Source organism: Rhinolophus hipposideros (genome assembly GCF_964194185.1).
Source record: "Rhinolophus hipposideros genome assembly, chromosome: 15".
Taxonomy (NCBI): Eukaryota; Metazoa; Chordata; class Mammalia; order Chiroptera; family Rhinolophidae; genus Rhinolophus; species Rhinolophus hipposideros.
The window spans coordinates 350,593-370,681 of NC_138061.1; the positions used below are offsets into that span (position 1 = coordinate 350,593).

A 20,089-nucleotide genomic window follows, 5' to 3' on the forward strand; every position below is an offset into this window, starting at 1 on the left:
CTCCCGCCATGCCCGTTTCAGGTTCCCGTTTAAACCCCCTGCCATGCACCAGGCGCAGGCAAGGAGCCCGCGTGCGGGGCCCAGGAGGGGGTGCACGGTGCACGCGCGCGGGCGCGGCTCCAGGGAGGGTCTCGGGGTGCGCGCCCCACCTCGAGGTCCGGCCGGTCCCGCGGGTCCTCCGCCTGCATGCGGCGCAGCAGCAGCTCCAGGTCTGGGCTCAGCCGGGGTTCGGGCCCCGCCACGTACTCAAGCGCCGCCTTCAGCGTGGCCCCCAGGGAGTAGATGTGGGCCTGTGGCACCAAGGAGCCCGTTGGTGCCCCGGGGCACGCACGTTCCTGTCCCCCAGGGCCACCACTCGTCGCCCCGAACACGCGTTTTCGGGGACCACACGTGGGCTTTGCAGAAGCGGTGCCAGCCCCGCGGGGGCAGCCGCCGGTCTCTCCGGTCGGGGTCCGCTCGCGCCCGGGGCCTCGGCCCGTGTCCCCGGAGCCCCTCCCGGGTTCCCGTGGGCCCAGCCCCACGCGAGCGCCGAGCGTCCGTGCTGCGCAGACGCCCGACGTCCTCCCACGGCTGCGCCTCTGAGGGCGGGGCCTTTTCAAAAACCGGAAACGGACGGGAGAAAAGACGGTTTTCTTCCAGCGTGAAAGTCAGTTTTCTCTTCTGCGTGCAGGCGGGTGTGGGCTGCTCAGACCGCGCGCGTCGGCCGGCCACGTGGAAGGCCTGGGCCGCGGGCCCGGAGGGCCTGACGGCGGCCGCTGTGGCTTCCCGTGGCGGGGCGTGGCCTGGCTCCATCCTGTGGGGGCTTTATCGTGCCCATTGTACCCACAGGAAACAGAGTCCAGAGAGGTTCAGAAACTTGCCTGGGGCCACACAGCCAGGCCCTGGAGGAGGTGGCTCCAAAGAAGCAGGTGACACAGCACACGGGGAGGCCCAAGCCCTGACCTAGGGCCAGCTCCCCGCCTTCCTGCCCTGGGGCTCCCTTCCGCAGGCCAGGCCCCCACTCCAGACCCGTGGTGCCCACTCTGGTCAACACCCCATGCAGGACCAGATCCCTGCGTGACCGAGTGGTGAGGTCCTGGCGGGTCCGGCTCTTGCTCTGCGTGGTCTCAGACCCCTCCTTTCCAATCTGTTCTCAGATCTAGGATGACCAGTCCTCTCAGGTATTGCACAACTGTCTGGTTTTCGCTGGTCACTTGGCTGAGACCCCCCTCTCCGGACCCCTCTCTCCATCTCAGCTGCAGGGCATGTGGGGGACCGCCCGCTCCCCGCGCCCTCCCCGCTCAGGGTGTTCCCATGTTTTGCTGGGCGTCCTCACGCACAGATCCTCACATGTCATGTTCCAGCAGCAGGATCACCAGATCCCGCGTTCCATCCGTTGACAATCGTGACAGCTGCTGACAAACTTCTTCCGAAATGACCAGCAGATTTAAACTTGCGTTTCTATGATTGTGATTGAGACTGAGTATCTGTTCATCTCCACTCATCGTTTTAAGTTTTTCCTCTTTGTGGACTTTGCTAATTTCTCAACTGGGTTATGCCTTTTTGGGGTTCACTCTTGGCACATCCGGGGGCTGGCCCCTGTTCTGTGTCACACATGTTCTCTCCGTCTGTCACTTGTCTTTTAATTTTGTTCATGTGTCTTTTGGCATTCAGAAATTCTAATGTTTGTTTAATTTGGGAAATTGGATTTGTTTTTCCTTTAGCAGCTTCTTAGGAGGACCTTCCCTAGCCTGAGATGATAAAAAACAGCTTTCTTGTAATATTTTCATAATGCAAACACCTGGCTCTAATCCATTTGAAAACTGTCTGTCTGCGTGCTGGGACGCTCTAAGCACCTGGGCTTGTTTTCCTCCTACTGGAGAGCCGACTCCCAGGACAGACGAAGACGCCCCCTGCTGCCCCCTAAACCGCCTGCACTGCTCTCAGATCCCAGGGACCAGTCATAGGTCAGCCTCTCCTGCTACTCTGGTCTATGTGTCTCGCCCTCTGTCCAGACTGTGCTATTTTAATTGCAGCTTCAGAGTATATCTTCATATCTGGAGGACAAGTCGACCTTCATTTCTTTTTTCAAAAAGTTTATTTTCACATTTGCCAGGTTTTTTTTTTTTTTTTTTTTTTTTTTTTTTTTTTAAGGAGGGTGCAGCTCACAGTGGCCCATGCTGGGATCTGGCCAGCTTGGTGCTACCAGCACCATGCTCTAACCAACTGAGCTAACCGGCTACCCCAACATTTGCCAGGTTTAAAACAACAAATATACATTCCCCAATTTTCATTAAAAAACAAAAACAAAAATGGTTGGGGTTTTATAGTGTCTGCACTGGTGTTGCAGAATTTAGGAAGGACCAATGCCGTACAAAATAGAATACTGTAGATGTCAGCAAGATGGCTGAATAGGACTTCCCAGATAGCACCCCCTTTCACAACAATTTGCCAACTGTCCACGGACAAAAGTACCTTTGTGCTGGTGTGGTATCTAGCACCATACACCAGAGGGCCTGGCAGGAGTCTTACCCACCTGTGTGTCAGGTAATAGGCAGGCGTACCTCAGTCCTGGCTGTGGGCCCTTCAGCCAGACTGGGAAGAAAAGCGGACACAAATACAATCAGAAATGAAAGAGGAGACATTACAACCAACACCACAGAAATACAAAGGCTCCTGAGAGACTGTTATGAACAGTTCTACGGCTGCAAACTCGACAACCTAGAAAAAATAGATAAATTCCTAGAAACATACAAGACGAAATCACAAAGAAACAGAAAATCTGAATAGACCATTACTAGTAAGCAAATTGGATCAGTAATCAAAACCCTCCCAACAACAACAACAAAAGAGGCTAGGACCAGATGGCTTCACTGGTGAATTCTACCAAACACTTAAAGAAGAATTAATACCAATCCTTCTTAAATTCTTCCTAAAAATTGAAGATAAGGCAACACTTCCAAACTCATTTTAAGAGGTCAGCATCATGCCAGATTAGGACATCACAACAAAGGAAACTATAGACCAATATCCCCAATGACTATAAATGTAAAAATTCTCAACAAAATACTAGCAAACTGAGTTCAAGAGGACAGTAAAAGGATCATACACCATGGTCCAGTGGGATTTACCCCTGGGATCCACAAATCAATCAACTTGATATATCACATTAACAGAACAAAGGATAAAAATCATATGATCGTCTCAGTTGATGCAGAAAAGCACCTGACAATATTCGACATCCTTTCACAATGAAAACTCTCAACAAATTGAGTACAGATGGAATGTGCCTCAACATAACAAAGGTCACAGATGAGAAACCCACAGCACACATCGTCCTCAATGGGGAAAGGTTGACAGCTTTTCCTTTACGATCAGGAACAAGACAGGGAGGTCCATGCTCACCACTCCTAAACAGTACTGGGAGTCCTGGCCACAGCAGTCAGGCAAGAACAAGAAATCAAAGGCACCCAAATTATAAGGGAAGAAGTAAAATTGTCTTTATTTGCAGACAATATGACCTTATACATAGAAAATCATAGACTCTACCAAAAACCTGTTAGAACTAATTGATGGACTTAGTAAAACTTCAGGATACAGAATCAGCATACAGAAGAAATCGATTGCATTTCTATACACTAATAACAAATATCAGAAAGAGAAATTAAGAAAACAATCTTATTTACTTATTTATAATTGCATCAAAACAATAAAATCCCTAGGAATCAATTTAAACAAGGGGGTGAAAAACATGTACACTGAAAAGTGTAAGACTTTGAGGAAAGAAATTGAAGATGACACAAATAGAAAGATGTCGTGTTCATGGATCAGAAGAATATTGGTAAAACGTCCATTCTACCCAACACACCTATAAGTTGAATGCAATTGCTAGCAAAATTCCTGTGGCATTTTTCACAGAAACAGAAAAAAACCTAAAATTCACATGGGACCACAAAAGACCCCCAATAGTCAAAGCAATCCTGAGTGAGCTGGAGGCACCACACCTCCTTCTTTCCAACAATACTGAAAAGCTATAGCAATCAAAACAGTGCAGTACTGGCGCAGAAACAAACACAGATGAGTGGGGCAGACTCAAGAGCCCAGCATAAGGTCATATTTCACATGACTGTACATGTAAGGTCAACTAATTTTTGACACCGGAGTGAATAACACTCAATGGGAAAAGGATGGTCTCTTCAATGAATGGTGCTGGGGACAATCACATGCAGAAGAATGATATCAGACCCTAATCTTACACCACTCACAAAAATGAACTCTACATGGATTAAAGACTTAAATATAAGACTTGAAACTGTAAAACTTCTAGGAGAAGACAAAGGGAAAAGCTCCTTGTCATGGGTCTTTGGCAGCGATTCTTTGGATAAGACACCAAAAGCACAAGCAAAAAAGAAAAAAACAAGTGAGACTACACCAAACTAAAAAGCCTCTGCACAGCAAAAGAAACAACAAAATAAAAAGACAACCTACAGAATGGCAGGAAATATCTGCAAACCATCTATCTCATAGGGGGTTAATATTCCCCAAATACAAGGGATTTACACAACTCAATAGCAAAAAAAAGAAAAAAAAAAGATCTGATTACAATGGGCAGAGGAATGGAACAGACATTTTTCCAAAGAAGATATGCAAGTAGTCAACAGGTACACGAAAAGATGCTCAACGTTACTAATCATCAAGGAAATGCCAATTAAAACCACAGTGAAATATCACACCGGTAAGAACGGCCATCATCACAAAGACAAACAATAACGAGTCTTGGTGAGGACGGGGAGGAAAGGGAACCCTTTTACACTGCTGGTGGGATGTTAATTGGTGCAGCCAGTGTGGAAACCAGTATGGAGGGTCCTCAAAAAGTAAGACTAGAGCTACCTTAAGACCGAGCCGTCCCACTTCTGGGCATTTATCCAGAGGAAATGAAATCATCATCTCCAAGAGATGTCTGCACTCCCGTGTTCACTGCATTAGTCACAGTAGCCAAGACATGGAAACAACCCAAGTGTCTGTCTTCGGATGAATGGATGAAGAAATATGGTGTAGAGACACAGTGGAATATTATTTAGCCTCAAGGAAGGAGGGCCCTGGAGGGCATTATGTCAGTGAGATAAGTCAGACACAGACAGACAAATACTGTAGGATTTCACTTACATGTGGAATCTGAAAAAGCCAAACTCACAGAAACAAAGAGTAGGATGGGGAGGAGGAAATGGGGAGATATTGGTCAAAGGGCCCTCACTGCCAGCTGTCACATGAGTAAATCCCTGGCATGTCATACGCAGGATGGTGACAGCCGTGAATGATACTGTACTATCAACTTTGAAGTCACCGGGACGCAGATCTGAAATGTTCTCACAGCGGAGAATGGCGAGTAGGTGATGGAGCCACCAACCCTCCTACGAGGGGAAATCATTTCACAGTAAATGTTGTCAGACCATCGGGCTGTAGACCTTAAACCTACACAATGTTACGTGCCAGTTATGTCTCAATAAAGCTGGAAAAACACTGCAGTGTGGGGACAGGGTCCGTCGCCTCGTTTTTGTCATCTTGAGCAAGCAGCTCACTCCACGTTTCCAACCTTTCTGCTGCACTGACTCCCGGGCTTTCCACGTTGTGGCAATTACACATGGAGCAGTCTCCATTTCATCTCTCGCTGGGAATTATTAACCCAAAGAAGAGCTGTTTCTTTTCTGGGGTGCATCTTGTTTGCAGCCGGGCCCTGAAGTCTTTTCTCCGTCATTTCTCACGGAAGCCTCTTCGATTCCAGGTCCACAAACCCGTCACCTGCAGACGATGCGATCATGCCCCCACTGCACGCTGCTCAGTGTTGGTGTCCTGCTCGGGCCCCATGACACAGGTGAGCTGCACCGACAGTCCCTGAGGTGCTGTCCTACCTCTCACAGAAGACGTGGGAACCCCCAGCCCTGTCCGCACGCGGAGGGCAACCTGCTCTTGCATCTCATCCACTGACCATATTTGTCACACCCAGAGTTCCCTGCTTGGGTCCCCACACAGCCAGCATCCAGGGCTTCCTGAAGGGGCCAAATTTAAGTCAAGCTGCTGCAGATGCCTAGTTCTGGGGGCCCTACTGGGGGTGGGAGAAAAGGCAGACCCCAAGAGCCCCCACGTACAGGACCTGACAGGCCCAGGCCCCAGCCATGAGTAGCAAGGTGAGGACCCCAGCAATTCACTGCCCGAATAAAATCTGTCTCTGTACCACAGCCAGCAGGCCAGGGTCTGCCCATGTCCCCACCCCTCCCTCTTATGTCCCTCCAGGCACACTGGCACCCATCTATCTATCTATCCATCCATCCACTCATCCATCCACCCATCTCTTAGTCTGAAAATAACTCAGCGAAATACTTCTTACTGTATGTTGGATGGATGCCAGTATCTGCGTCTGTGCCACTCATGCCTTCGCACATTCCATCCCATCTGTCTCGGAAGCCACCGGCCTCGATTCCGTCAACCCTACTCCACTTTGGGTCTCAAGACAAACCTCACTTTCTAGAACTGGCTCCAGGGCCTTTCGATCCCAACGAGGACCCTGTAGTTTCCTCACAAGGTGCCACCCCCTAGGCCCAGCCCACTGCCAACATCAAGGCGGTTCCCCCATGTGGACCATGACCCCCGGAGGCAGGACGCCACCTGCTCTGGCACTGTGAGCCTGGCACTGAGCTCATGTGTTTGTGGATAAGTGACAAGCCAGCAGTACAGAGGGTGATGGGTGCCGAGGTCATCCTGGCCGGGCCCCATGGAAGCCCACACATGCTCAGGGTGACAGGTCAGAGGGAAGCCCTGTGGGGTGGGCTGTGGCTGGGGCCAGCCTGGAATGTTGGTGATGGGCCACATTTTTAGCTCTAGGAAAGTAGGCCACTGCAGGCATTTCCTGAGCAAGGAGTAAGGTATGCAGGGGACAGTCCCAGGAGGACCATCTGCTGTGTGTCTGGGGATGTGGGAGCCCAAGGCATCATCTCTGCGGGGGAGGAGAGGTGGGAAGGACTGGGCCCAGGAGGGTGGCTCCAAGGTGCCTGAGCACACGGAGCGTTCAGCCTGGGACATGGAGGGCTTGGGAGACCCTGTTGTTTTCTCTGTGGGAGAATGTAGACACAAGGTCAGGTTGGCAGGGAGGTGGCTGGGGTGTGGCTGCATGAGTGCCAGTCACTGATGGTTAGGAGGACGTGCAGGTGGGCAGAGGGGTGAGCTCAGCCTGGCCCACACCACAGCCTAACCTCCCTGTGACACCCCAGAGACCCGGACGCCCGGCTGGAGGCTCTTGGTGTCCATGGCAGCAGCTGCTGACCCTGCCCGTGTGCTGGAGCAGCAGTGGCCCCGAGAAGCACATTTGCCGCTGGGTCCCCGAGTCACAGGCAGGAACGGGTCCTGAGCAGGTGTGATAGGCCCACGGGAGACATGGGGTCTCCGCGATGCAGCTGTCACCGTCAGCGCACGAGGCCCAGCGATGCTTCTCCACTGTCCTGCCAGTGAGCGTGCAGCGGGGTCTGCACTGAGCCGGGTCTGCCCCACCACCTGGCCGTGCTGGCCCTGGGTGCGGCCCAGCGGGAGCTCTTGTCCAGACCCGCCAGCGGCCTGCAGGGCGGCTCTGAGCCCGGCAGCACCCTGGGCACCTCGGCTCCCCCAGGGGCAGGTTAACTACTGTTTTGCCCAGGGCCATGCAGGGGAATCCAGCAAAACGTATGAAAGGAAGTTCCACAACATCCCGCACAGCAGGACACTCTTCAGAAAGTTAAAAGCAGCACAAAGGAAATCACGTTGCTTTTAGTGTTCAGTAAGCGTGAGATGGGGACAAGGGAACCCAGAGGGGTGCTGGCCACCAGGGATGGGGTGCAGCAGTGGTGGGAGGGCTGGCTCTCGCTGCCGCGCCAAGTGAGCGGGCAGAGGTCAGAAGGCCCCGCCCAGGCAGGAGAACAGCCGCGCTAGGACCATGACGATGGTTCTGGACCCCTGCAGCCCAGAACCACATAAAACCCAGCGGAGGCCCAGTGGCATCGCAAGGCGCACCCTGTGCTCCACGGAGCTGACCCAGACTGACAGGGCAGTAAGCCCGAGCCCGGCTGATTTTAAAACAAGATGAAGCCTAGGAGGGGCCCATCCTCAACTCATTCTGAGGTAAAAATTTAACCTCATGTTGCTAAGCTAATGAATGAGCCTTTACTGGGAAGATTTTTGAGTTGGTAATTACTTGTTTGTTTACTAACGATGGGTTTACTTTTCTCCATCTTAGAGGACTGTGGGTCCCACAAAGATAGAAACCATGAGTGGACCATGCCCCACTGTGCGCCAGAGCCCAGCTGGCCCGCAGTGGACGGACAACTGGGCCTGTGCAGGGGTCCCCATCCCCACTCACGTCCCTAGGCCATGCTGGCACTGTCGCTCGTGCCACATGTCACTCTGACACCTCATCAGCCTGTGTGTGGCTGGCGCTCACATGTCCGAACCACTGTCCAGAGGTCACATGTCACCTCACAGGTGCGGCCCATCTGCCAATCCTCAGAGAAGGACAATTCCCGCCAGCCACCAGTGGTAGGTAACGTGAGGCAGTTTTAACATGCTAAATGTACTAAATTCACACTCTAGAGACGTATTTACTACTGTGACGACAACCATGCTTCCAAAAGCAAGCTGTCACGGGGGCCCCAGCTGCCTGTGGGGGACCTCGCGTCTGACAGGGTGGGAGTGCAGCCACGGCAGCCGGCTCGGCGCCCAGCACTCTGGGATGCCGGCGCAGTTCCAGTGTTAATGGCACACCACCTGCCGCCACTCACCTCAAAGGTGTTGCCAGTCACATCAAACTCCGGGGGGACGAAGGCTCCCTCAGGGTCATCTGGAGAAGGACAGAGAAGCCACTCTGATCACAGGCCTTGAACTCTCCAGGGGCCAGTGTCTGCCTCCCGCCCTCCCTGTCCCTGCGTCCCTGAGGTTAGAAAGGGAAGACAGTAGCTCCAACGGGAAGACGGAGAGCACGCCGCCTGGCTTCCAGGGGAGGAGGGCTTCAGGCACCCGGCCAGGGCGACAGGCCAGGCCAGAGCTCAGCCCTCCCTGGCCCTAAAGGCCGCTCCCACCTCATCCTCCCTCAGCGGTGCCTGCGGCTGGGGATCCCGTCAGGTGACTAGGGAAGCCAGGCTCCGTGTCGCCCGCCTGCCACCCCACAGGCCTTGTCCCGCCGCAGCCATGCCCTGGTCCTCACCGCTGAGCTGCTCCATGAAGCACACGTTCCCACTGGTGTTGAAAGCCAGGGTGTCTGGCGTGATGCAGAGCGTGTGGAACACGGCCGAGTGGGCGACACTGCGCATGGACAGGCTGCACTCCAGGCACACCGCCCAGGCCTCCTGCTCGCTGAGGCCGCTGTCCCGCAGGGAAAGGATGTCGGCCAGGGACACGTTCTCCTGCCAGCACAGGCCTCGCTGACGGACGGGTCTGCGGACAGGCCCTGCTGCCCACGGGTCCCTCCCCGGAAGGCCCAGCCCCCAATGGCCGGACCAATTCTCGGCCGCAGACAACACGTGACAGCGTTTTACTTTCTGTCAGGAATGAGGCTCTGGGCAAGGCCTTAAAAAAGCACCAGCGAGCCATCCCACCGTTTCCCAGGTGTGAGAGCCACACGGCATCTAGGGAGGTGTGCACGCCTGCAGCCACAACCTGGGCCCATCCCGTGGTCCCTGAGAGCTGGGACACCCCCGCCGCAGGCTCACACATGGCTCGCACATGGGGAGCTGCTTGGTGTGGGCTGTGCAGACGGAGTCCACCCCAGGACGGGGCAGGGGTGTGCAGGAGCCGTGGACGCAGCTGACGGCGTGAGCCGGCGCACGGTAATACACGTGGACACTCGCCGCACGCACTTCACACGGAGATAACCACGTGGCTGCTGCACAGCCACCCCTCACGGTGCCCCGTGCAGGCCACCCTCCAGATCTGGCTCTGAGAGCGTGGCTGTGCTCGTGTCACCAACACTCACATGTCGCACAACACACCTCACACGCACACCGACATATACCAACATGCATTCACACACACGTTTACTCACACAGACTGCACGCACACACATGCTCACACACACACTCCAGGCCCACAGCACAGCTCCCCTGCCCTCCCCTAGGCTACCACACCTATTCATGGTGGGAGCACCTAAACAGGGACATTCTCTGCATGATTTTATGGGGTGTCTTCCATGGGTCCTGAGTCACAGCTTCTGTGTGACGAGGCCTCCACTTACAGCCAGATGGTCTCAGCCCCCCCAAACACTGCTGTTCAACGAGGAGGCAGGATTCAGCCGAAGAGTGGACAGAGCAGAGGAACGCTGCTGCTCCCGACGGGAGGTGTTGCTGCACGCTGAGGGGCGCAAACCCTGGGCCATGGTCACCGGCCCTCTGGGACCTGCTCTGCTCCTGCCTGCTCCAGCCCAGGTGGGAGGAATCACCCTCCCTTGCCCGAGTCTGCAGCCCGAGCAGGGCAGGCGGGAGGATGGCCGTCCTTGACTCGTTAGTCAACGGGCCAGAGACAAGGACAGAGACAGGCCTTGGACAGGCTGCAGGGGTCAGACGCCCACGGCCCCCACCAGAATCTCAGTGGATGCCCCTCACACCCCCCTGACAGACAGGCCGTGAGGGTCCTGCCCACAAAGCTCAGTCCCTGCCGAGGTTTGCTGAACATCCCCAGGCCTGTGAGAGGTCTCTCCAGCCGCCAAACCGCAGGCCTGGGAGGCTTTGACTGTGCCCTGTTGGGGGTCTGTGTGCTTGCCCCAAACAGTCCCCAATTCGTAACTATCACCCCCTGAAACTCTTCTTGGGTCTGCAGTTGCCCGCTGCTCTGAGCTCGTTTTGGCACAGATGTCCCATGGACCCTATAGGGCACAGTGGGAACGTCCCTCCTTCCTAGGCTGCCCCCAGCCGTGGGCTCCTGTAGGCAGGGACAAGGTCCCCATCCACATTCGAGTTCCCAAGCCCAGCCCAGCACTCGTCCTACAGCTGCTGGATGAACTCGAGAGGGACAGACTGCTCCTTACCCCTCAGCGGGGTCAGGGACCGGGAGAAGCCCTGCCCGGTGCCCAAACCTGGCACCTGGCATCGTCCTGTCCAAGCCTGCCCTGTCCTCGCCCCCGCAGGCCCCTGCCCCCCGATGGCTTGGCACATCTTCCTCTTGTGCAGCCGTGGTCCTGTCCTGAACCCGAGCCCTGTGCTGGCACGGTGTGGCAGTGCCGTCTACAGGTGACCAGGGCCAGCTGGCCACAACCACCTGGCCTTGCTGGGTGGGTCGGCCCACTCGCCACGTGCACCAGGGTTCCAGCAGAGTCCTCCCGTGTCAGCACCAAGGGCCATGTGTCCCGGGTCACATGCCAGAGCGAAGCTGACAGGACACAGACTGTGGCATCATCCACATCACACTGGCCACCAAGTTGTTTCCCAAAGCCTGTTCCCCAGCAGCGTGGGGCACCTCCTGCCATCCCAGCCCACTCCAGCTGCCATGTAGCTTTTTGGTTCTTGCCAACTTGGGTTCCTGGAAAGATGTTCACAGCGGGTGTATCTTGCATTATAATGAAGTCAAACATCTTCTCATATGCTCACGGACTATTTGGATTTTCTCGGGTGACACCGTGCAGGGACATTCCAGGGGCTCCTTGGGGACCTGTCGTTCTAGTTCTTGATCTCCTTGTACAGTCAGTTGTTACAACTGGCGAGCTCCTGTGTCTCCTGCAGTTTGCACGTGTCCTGGGTCTGGCGCCCACCAGGCCTCCCTGGGCACTGCCGGTGTCTTCACTGTCCTGGCTCTCTCTGGGGCTGCTTCTCACAGCCTGCGCAGATGACACAGCAGCACCGCTCCTCCCTCACCGTACACAGATGGCTTTCAGGATGCGACCTGACTCCATACTGCTGGAGCAAGTGGAGTCACGTAGATTTAAAACCTTCTACCCTGACCTGGTGCCGTGTGTGCGGGAAGCAGAAAGCCGCACCTGGTGTGTTCTCAGGGGCAGGACATGGCCTGTTCCAGGGCTCAGGCCTCGGGCACCGGCCTCCTGCTTTATGAGAGCACACCCACAGGCAGTGCCTGTCTTTCCAGAGAGGACGTGAGAAGTTGGAAGGGCCCCTGAATGGTCCTGCTTGGTGCTGTGACAACGGTGGCCCCACTGCACCTGGATGCCGTGGCCACAGGACAATGGAGACCCCGACCCTCTGCACTGTGCACAGCTTGGGGGAGCTGGCACCACAGACAGCTCCCGAGAGAGGGGTCAGGGTGGCAGCTTTGCGTCCAGTCCTGGCTCTTGCTGACTATTTGGCACGAGTCCCTGCTTGGTGTGCCGGCACAGCGGCAGCTGTCTGAGTGTGGGGCAGCTCCGTGTGCTGGGGGGAAAAGGGGAAAGGGCGGCGAGGAGGTGAGTCTTCTCACAGATTGCCTGGAATGTGTCCCTTGGAGAGTTTTGAAGGCTGTGGGCTGGGGGCACCCTTTCTTCTTCCATCAAAGCCGTGGAGATACCCAAAGGTCGATTTATTCCCTAGTCTCTCTTCTCTGCAGCTTTTTCTTGCCGAGTCCAGGCCACCATAGGGGAAGGGGGCAGTGCCCACCCCCGGGCACTGTCTCAGTGGCCCTTCCTTCCTGGCCGTGGCTTCCTGAGACAGACCTGCTGCTCAGAAGGAAGGGCTGAGCTCCTGTGGCAGGAGCTCCTGGGGAAGTGGGCTGGGGTGGGAGGCCCTGGGGACTGCCGCTGCGGTTGCCAGGAAGCCCCTTCTCTACTCAAGGAGGCGTGGCTAGGTCTGACTCGCTGGCAGTGGGCTTGCCCAGATAGGCATGTGAAGGGTCTTCAGTGCCAGCCGTTCAGAGGGAAGCCATCTGGCAACGACTGCATGACACCTCAGCAGTGAGCACGGGGAGCCCAGAGATCCCGGCACTTGCCTGCTGGTAACTTGGAAGGCCCTGTGCCCAGGCCCCACAGCCTGGGAGATGAGAGGGTCTTCCCGGGAGCTGCCTCATCCTCTGGGGGTCACCTCTCACACTGAAGGGCCTGGCTTGTTCACGGCCACGGAGTTTATTCACTTGCCCCAAACACACAGCCAAGGGGGCAGAGGGCGAAGCCAGAGCTACAGGGTCAAACCCTGGCCAGGTGGGGAATGGCCTCTGCCAGTCACAGACAACCTGGCTCTGTGGGCACAAACCCCATGTGACAGAGACTCCTGGCCCCTGTTCACCCTGGGTGGGGGACAACCTGGGTGAGGGTGGGGTTCTCTGTGAGCAGGAAGTAGCCCTTCGTCGGTGCCTCCCCCTTCCCACCCTCAATGGTCTGGCCTGATTGGGCTCAGCTGGCGGCACCTCCCGCTGACCTCAGGGGCGGCTGACCGCAGGACAACAGCTGTGCCCCCAGCCTCCACCCAAGCCCGTAATCAGGAGCCAGCCCCTGCTGAGCGCCAACTTCAGTGACAGCCCACGCACTGCTGTGCCATGCTCATGCCACGGGCCTGTCTCCTCCGGGGGAAAATTTAAGGCCGGTGGGGGGCGGTGAGACCAGCTGCGGGATCCCGGTGCTGCCACGACCTGGCCCACGGAGGGGGGGCGGGGGGCGGCGGGAGGCACCCCACCCGAAAACTCTCCGCGGACCCCTCCGCCAGGGAAGGTAACGGGGTTCCCCCGTTGGGGTGGGGGCTCACCTCGTCCTCGGGCAGAGTGGGGAGACGCTCAAAGTCGTAGAAATCCAGGTCCTTGTCGTCCTCCTCGTAAAAATCCGCGGCGGCAGGGTCCATGGCCTGCATCCTGCGAGCGCACTCGGTCCCCGCCCGGCCCCGGCCCCGGCCCCGCGCCCCGATCCCCGCGCCCCGATCCCCGCGCCCCGCGCCCCGCGCCCCGATCCCCGCGCCCCGATCCCCGCGCCGCGCAGGCGTCCCCGGGCGGCCTCGCCTCCGGCTTCCGCGGCCTCTGCGCCAGGGCCGGCCAGGCGGGCTCCGCGGCGGGGTCTGGCTACGCGCGCCCGGGCGCCATGGCAACGCGCCCGTGCCGCCCCGCCCGCGCGCCTGCCGCAGTGTCACCCGAGCCCGGGAAGGCGGGACACTTGGGGCGGAACTGGGGGATGCGGGCGCTCGCAAGGCTGCGCTCACTTTGGCTGGCGCTTGGGTCCCTCGGGGACGGGGCCGCTTCCCGGGCGGGGGGAGGGGAGTGCCTGGCTCGGGAGGGGCGGCCTGTGCGGGGCTGGCGCCCTCGGGGGCGGGCCAAGCCTGTCCGGTGTTCGAGGGGCGCCGTAGGCTGCTGCCCGGGTCTGCGCCCACTTGGGCACACGCAGGGTCCAGGGCCGCGGCCTACCTCCCAGGACGGCGGTGGGCGGGTCATCGACCGTCCACCGGGTCCCTGCTCCTTCCCTCGCTGGCCTTGGGACGGGGCTGCCGCAGTCCCCGCACGGGGTGGTGGCTGCGAGGTGCCCGGGCCGCTGCGCTGGGCTGGCAGGGGCGGGGCTGGCAGAGGCCAGCGCAGGGACCGCTCTGAGATGCTGGAGCTTGGCCTGTCCCCTTGCAGGAGTTAGTCCTATGGACGATATGTGGGGACCAACAATTACAGCCTTACCCGCACCTTGCCAGCCAGCCTTCTGGGTATGGAACAGAACCCCAAAGACCTGACAACCTCTCCTATTTTGGCAGCTGGCTAGCAATTCAGCCCTTCACTGCCCCATTGGGATCGGTTAGCTGGGCTTTGGTCAGCACCCGTGTGAGCCTTGCCCCACGCTGGGGCCTGTGGTTGGGCAAAGAGGCAGGATCCAACCCCTCACCCTGCCTGACAAAGAGCCAGAATGCCCCCCAGGGTGATGGCAATTTACCAATGGGTGGATGGTAATCTCACCACACTGGGTGCGCATGGGTGGCAGCCCTGCCCCCACAGCCTAGCCTGGCTGGCGCACAGCAGGCATTTCATCAATGCTGCTTTGTGCTAAGGCAGAGCTTGGGGCAGGAGCTTTAAAATCCCAGGTGCAGGGGGCAGGTGCACTGCTTCTTAACGTTCTGTCCTTGGGTCAAGTCGCTGTGGCCTCTGGTCTGGGGATGTGACACCCAAGGATTTGAGGGCCTCCATGTCACTGGAGAAACAGATGGGCAGTGAGGCCTCGGGCTGGCAGCCAGGTGGGTGCTGGGCAGCCTTCCCTTGGGCCCACCCAACTCAACTGAAGAAGAAATCTGGGGAGCCTCCCCCACCCTGGGGCATTTGGAAGCTGGGAGCAGCAGACAGGGTAGGCAGGCTGGTGTGGTGGGTGGGGGCAGCAGGAGCTGCAGAAAAGACATCTCGCAGCAGTGTGACTTGGGCCCTGAGTGCTCTCTGTGGACATCACACAGGGACTCAGAAGGAGGGGTTCCAGCGGCCCCACTGCCTCTTTCCTGAGGGACTCTGTGTCTGCATTGCCACTTCTGCCTGCATTGCAGCTCCTGGCCTGAGCTGCCCTTCCCGACCTACGCCCACTCAGTGCCCAGGGCAGGGGCCCCCCAACAGCCACATTCTCCGGCAAAATCTGCTCCCTGCTAGTCTCTGGCCTTTGTCACACTCAGACACTGTCAGGACTTGGTCTTGTGCTTCTGAGCCCCGGCTTTCCACCAGATGGGGCTCCCTCCAGTCCCAGAGCACGCAGGGCGCTGAGCTGGGCCAGGCCGCGTGCGAGGCGGCTGGAGAGGGTCTCCAAGCCTTGGCTGGCATGTTCCCTGGAAGAATTTTTTTTTTTTTAAGATTTTATTGGGGAAGGGGAACAGGACTTTATTGGGGAACAGTGTGTACTTCCAGGACTTTTTCCCAAATCAAGTTGTCCTTTCAATCTTAGTTGTGGAGGGTGCTGTTCAGCTTCAAGTTGTTGTCCTTTCAGCCTTAGTTGTGGAGGGCGCAGCTCAGCTCCAGGTCCAGTTGCTGTTGTTAGTTGCAGGGGGCGCAGCCCACCATCCCCTGCGGGAGTCGAACTGGCAACCTTGTGGTTGAGAGGACACGCTCCAACCAACTGAGCCATCCGGGAGGCAGCACAGCTCAAGGTGCCGTGTTCAATCTTAGTTGCAGGGGGCTCTGCCCACCATCCCTTGTGGGACTCGAGGAATTGAACCGGCAACCTTGTGGTTGAGAGCCCACTGGCCCATGTGGGAATCGAACCGGCAGCCTTCAGAGTTAGGAGCACGGAGCTCCAAACGCCTGAGCCACTGGGTCAGCCCCCAGGAAGAATTTTGAAAAGCTGTCAAACCACTTGCATATTGTGAAGTCGACATCTACATTAAAAAATAAACATAAAAATGTAAATAATTGCAACAAGTGTCATATCTGGTGTGGTGTAAATATTGACATTTTGAAATAAAGTTGTCAATCACTCTTGTAAATGTAGTGGCTTGATGCTCACCATCAGCCGTTACAAAAAAATCAACATGTTTTTCTGTAACAGTCAGAAACCTTCATTGTAACATTTATTGAATTTTGCCCAGAATTTTACTGTGACATATATTTGTGCTTTAAAGTTTCTATAGGTTCCACACTTTTTGGCAACAAGTACACATGTAAGTTTTAATAAATTGAATATTCAATAAATACATTTTTTGACCATTAGACTCATTTGACATTATCAAAGCCTTTGGGCAAAGTAAGTGACCATGTTTCTCTGAGAGACGGGGACAAATGCACAAGGACAGCAGATCCCTGATCTGCCGCTGGGGACTGAGCTACCTTGTCACTCTGTGGCTGTCACTTTGTTCTACACACCCTGACTTGTCCCTGTCCTGCCCGGCTCTCTGTGGGGCGTGCTGGAGAGTAGGGGGAGCCCCCTCTCCGCTGTTCTTCTCTGGGTGGGGGCTGGCAGTTGGGCCTGTTTCCAGCCCCCCTCTGAGAACCAGCCTCAGGACCCCAGCCCCAGGGGGGCCACCCCCAATCCTCAGAGGTCTGGGCCTTGGGTTCTCACAGCCCCTTACCTTTGCCTCCCCCCCTCGGGGTGGGGGGAGCTGCTTTTGCAGTCGCTGTGCTCAGGGAGCCTCACGCTGTCTGCCTGCCAGCCTTCCGGGTCTGAGCACACAGCTCCCAGCACGGCCGTCCTCTCCATGCCAGTAACTGGTTGGCTGCCGCGTTCCCACTGGGTCCAGGCCTGTGCAGCCCATCAGGAGGTCGTGTTGATCTGCCCCCTGCTTCCTGTTGCAGTCACACGAGTGTGCACCCGAGTGACAGAATTGGGGTGTGAGCAAGTGTGTGGTTCCCAGAGGTGTCACGCAGGGGCCAGGGACTTGCATATCAGCTCACAGTGCCCCAGGCCTCCCGCTCACTTTGCCTTCCTGGGGACTCACTCTGGACGCGTGCTTCTGTACAGGGCTTGGGGACGCACAGGGTCACTGTGGACATGGGTCCCCGTCCCACCGCCCTGCTCGTAACACGCCTGGATTGGGGACACTCAAATACCCAAATGTGACTTCTCACACTTGCCACTTCATGAGAGAGTGTTGATGAGGGGCCTGGGCCGGGCCCTGTGGGAGGTGGCAGAGCCAGGAAGGGCCAGCCCCGACGGAGCTGGGGTCTGATCAGAAAGCTGCATCTTTAACACCCCAGTGTGAGGACTGTCCCTCGGGCAGCGTGTCTGTGCTCACATGTGTCTGCGTGTCCATGGCCCCCAGGAGACCCCTCCCTCCTGGCCCACAGGAGCCAGCTCGGTGGAGTTACCCTGTCCCCGACCCCCACGCCTGCAGGCTGACTGTCTCACTGTGAGAGGGACGCTCCTCTCCCAGGAGTGGTGACTGCAGGTCACGTCTGGACAAACTCTCTCTAATGCCCCTTCCTGTTCCTCCTGCCCTCCCAAATGGCCATCACTAAGATTTGACCGTTGACCTCGGCCTTCCCAGGGCACCATCCTCCACCCTGGCCCCTGTGTCCTCACGGGGTTCTTACCCTGTCCCTCTGTCCCCACCCTCTGGGCACACGGACCCCTGCAGAGGCAGGGCTGGCCTCCATCAGGGCCGCTGGTCACCCTTCCTCACTTTTGGGCTGGGGAGCCAACAGACAGCACTATGTGTGAAGGTGACACCTAGGCCAGAGGCCCGAGAGCACCTGCTTCTCCACCCCAAGAAACACCGAGGCCGTGGGGCAGGTGGCGGGACGCAGGCACAATGTGGGCACCGAATAGGGACACCTGGTGCCCCCTGCAGCCACCATCTCTGTGTGGCATGTTCACCACGTGGCTGACACGCACCTGCCCCAGGCCTTGAGTGCTCAGTGCGTGGAGCTCCTCTCAGAGTCCCCGGCCTGGGGGGACAGGCCTCCGGCAGCTGCGTCATTGCAGCCACCAATGCAGTGTGGCACAGAGCCTGGCATGGCGCGGGAGCCCCCAAGACAGCTGCCTTGTAGGCAGGATCCCGGCCCTCGCCCCCGACAGCCTGGTGCTCACGTCCTCTGAGCTGACCTCTGTCCTGAGGTGGCGCTCCAGAGACCAGGGCTCCCTTGACTGCATCTCCTCGAGTCCTGGCCAGGCAGGCAGGATGTGGTGCGAAGAGTGAGGGGCAGGCCCATCCCCTCATCGACAAGGCAGGTGGGAGGGGCTTTTCGCTGCAGGAAGCCCAAGGGGGGATGGTCCAGAGATGGGTCAACGGGTTTCTGGGAGGAATCGTGTCTGGCAGAGATGCCCTTTATCTGACTAATGAACAGCAGGGCTCCCTGACCATGCTGCGGACGACACTGAGCCCTGGGTCACAGGCTCTCTGAGGCCCCGCTGGCCAGACGCCATAATGGCCCTCAGGAATGACTGAAGTTCCCTGGGCTAGAAGTTTCCCTGAGCCCGTTAGGCTGATTAAAGCGGTCACTGCGTCCTGGTATGACCACAGCGTCCCTGTGTGACCACCAAGTCTCCACCCAGTTAGACAGGAGTACACAGGAGGTGTGGCAGAGTGGACGTTCTCTGTGAAGAGCACGCATGCACACACATTCTCACATACACACACTCGTGCACACACACAAACTTACTGCACACACACAATATAACCCACACTGAGCCCCCACACTCACACTCACTCAATGCACACTCACACATGCACACAGCCACACAACCCACATACAATGTACAGACATGCAGCACATGAGCACATTCATGCACGAATACACCTGTCACAAACACACATGCACGCTCATCTTTATACACTTACTCTCATGCATGCTCACGTAAATATTGTGTACACTCATACTCACACAGCTCACACAGCACTTATGCAAACGTGTGCTCACACCCATGCACACTCATGCATGCCCTCACACACTTACACACCCAAAGCACTCTAACAGCACACCACCCACACATAGTCTCACATGCACAAAGGAAGTGACATAAAATGTCAGGCCACAGACAACCTTGGCTCCGACCTCCCATTGCACACCCTTCCAAAAGCTTGCTCCTGCACTGCAGTCATGCTGTGGGTTTTGTCCCCTGGAAACATTACATGCCAATGGACATGTCAGCACACTATTCCCAGGTGGACTCAGGAGGCTGAATTGATATTGAAACACGCGGTTTAATATTTAGTGTGGAGTTTCTTTGGTTTGAATAATGAAGTGAGCTTGTGTTCTGCCAGGGTCACCGACGCTAAGAAGGACCATGGGGCCACACGCGGAGGTGGGATGCCCTCCTGCAGGGCGAGAGACGCACACGGACGCCATTAACCAGCCTCACGAAGGGCGAACAATGCAAAACACTGTATTTCGCCTGACGGTTCTGCGTCTACAGTGCACAGCATGGTGTCAGCTCTCTGGTCCGTGTCAGCTACAGAAGCAGGTGAAGAGGCAGGAACCCCCGGCGGCCTTTGGGTGCCCGTCTGGTTGACCTGTGAGGACACACGGGGTTTGCAGCAGGTACAGACACTGCGGCAAGTTACAACGTCACCATCAAGTTTACACGAATCCCGGGAGGTGGGCCTCCTTGTGCTCAGATGCTGAGCATGGGCCCCCGAGAGCCCGACCCCCGCCCTGCCCCTCCTCTCCCCTCCCCTCCCCTCCCCTCCTGGTGTGTAAGGAAGGGTCTACTCCTGGTGGCGTCCCCCCACCCAGACGGCATGGCACACAGGCAAGTCCCAGGGTGACAGCTGTGCAGAGCACTGGACACCTGGCCCTTGGATGCTGGAACACA

At 57.0% G+C, this 20,089-nt stretch overlaps 1 protein-coding gene across 6 annotated transcripts in view; it reads right to left on the reverse strand.

Moving 5' to 3' along the window:
* KNDC1 (kinase non-catalytic C-lobe domain containing 1) overlaps positions 1-13,827 on the reverse strand; it is a 53,118-nt gene extending 39,291 nt beyond the window's left edge. For 5 of the 6 annotated variants that reach the window (XM_081074180.1, XM_081074179.1, XM_081074178.1 and 2 more), the window contains exons 1-4: positions 13,650-13,798; positions 9,203-9,401; positions 8,781-8,839; positions 150-290 (exon numbers count right to left, since the gene is read on the reverse strand). In XM_081074180.1, the coding sequence (XP_080930306.1) occupies positions 150-290; positions 8,781-8,839; positions 9,203-9,401; positions 13,650-13,751 (501 nt within the window). In that variant the 5' untranslated portion in view covers positions 13,752-13,798. Of the gene's footprint in view, positions 1-149; positions 291-2,113; positions 5,779-8,780; positions 8,840-9,202; positions 9,402-13,649 lie in introns of those variants that run through there. The other variant, XM_081074182.1, reaches the window with a different exon arrangement.
* Between the last annotated feature and the right edge of the window lie 6,262 nt (positions 13,828-20,089).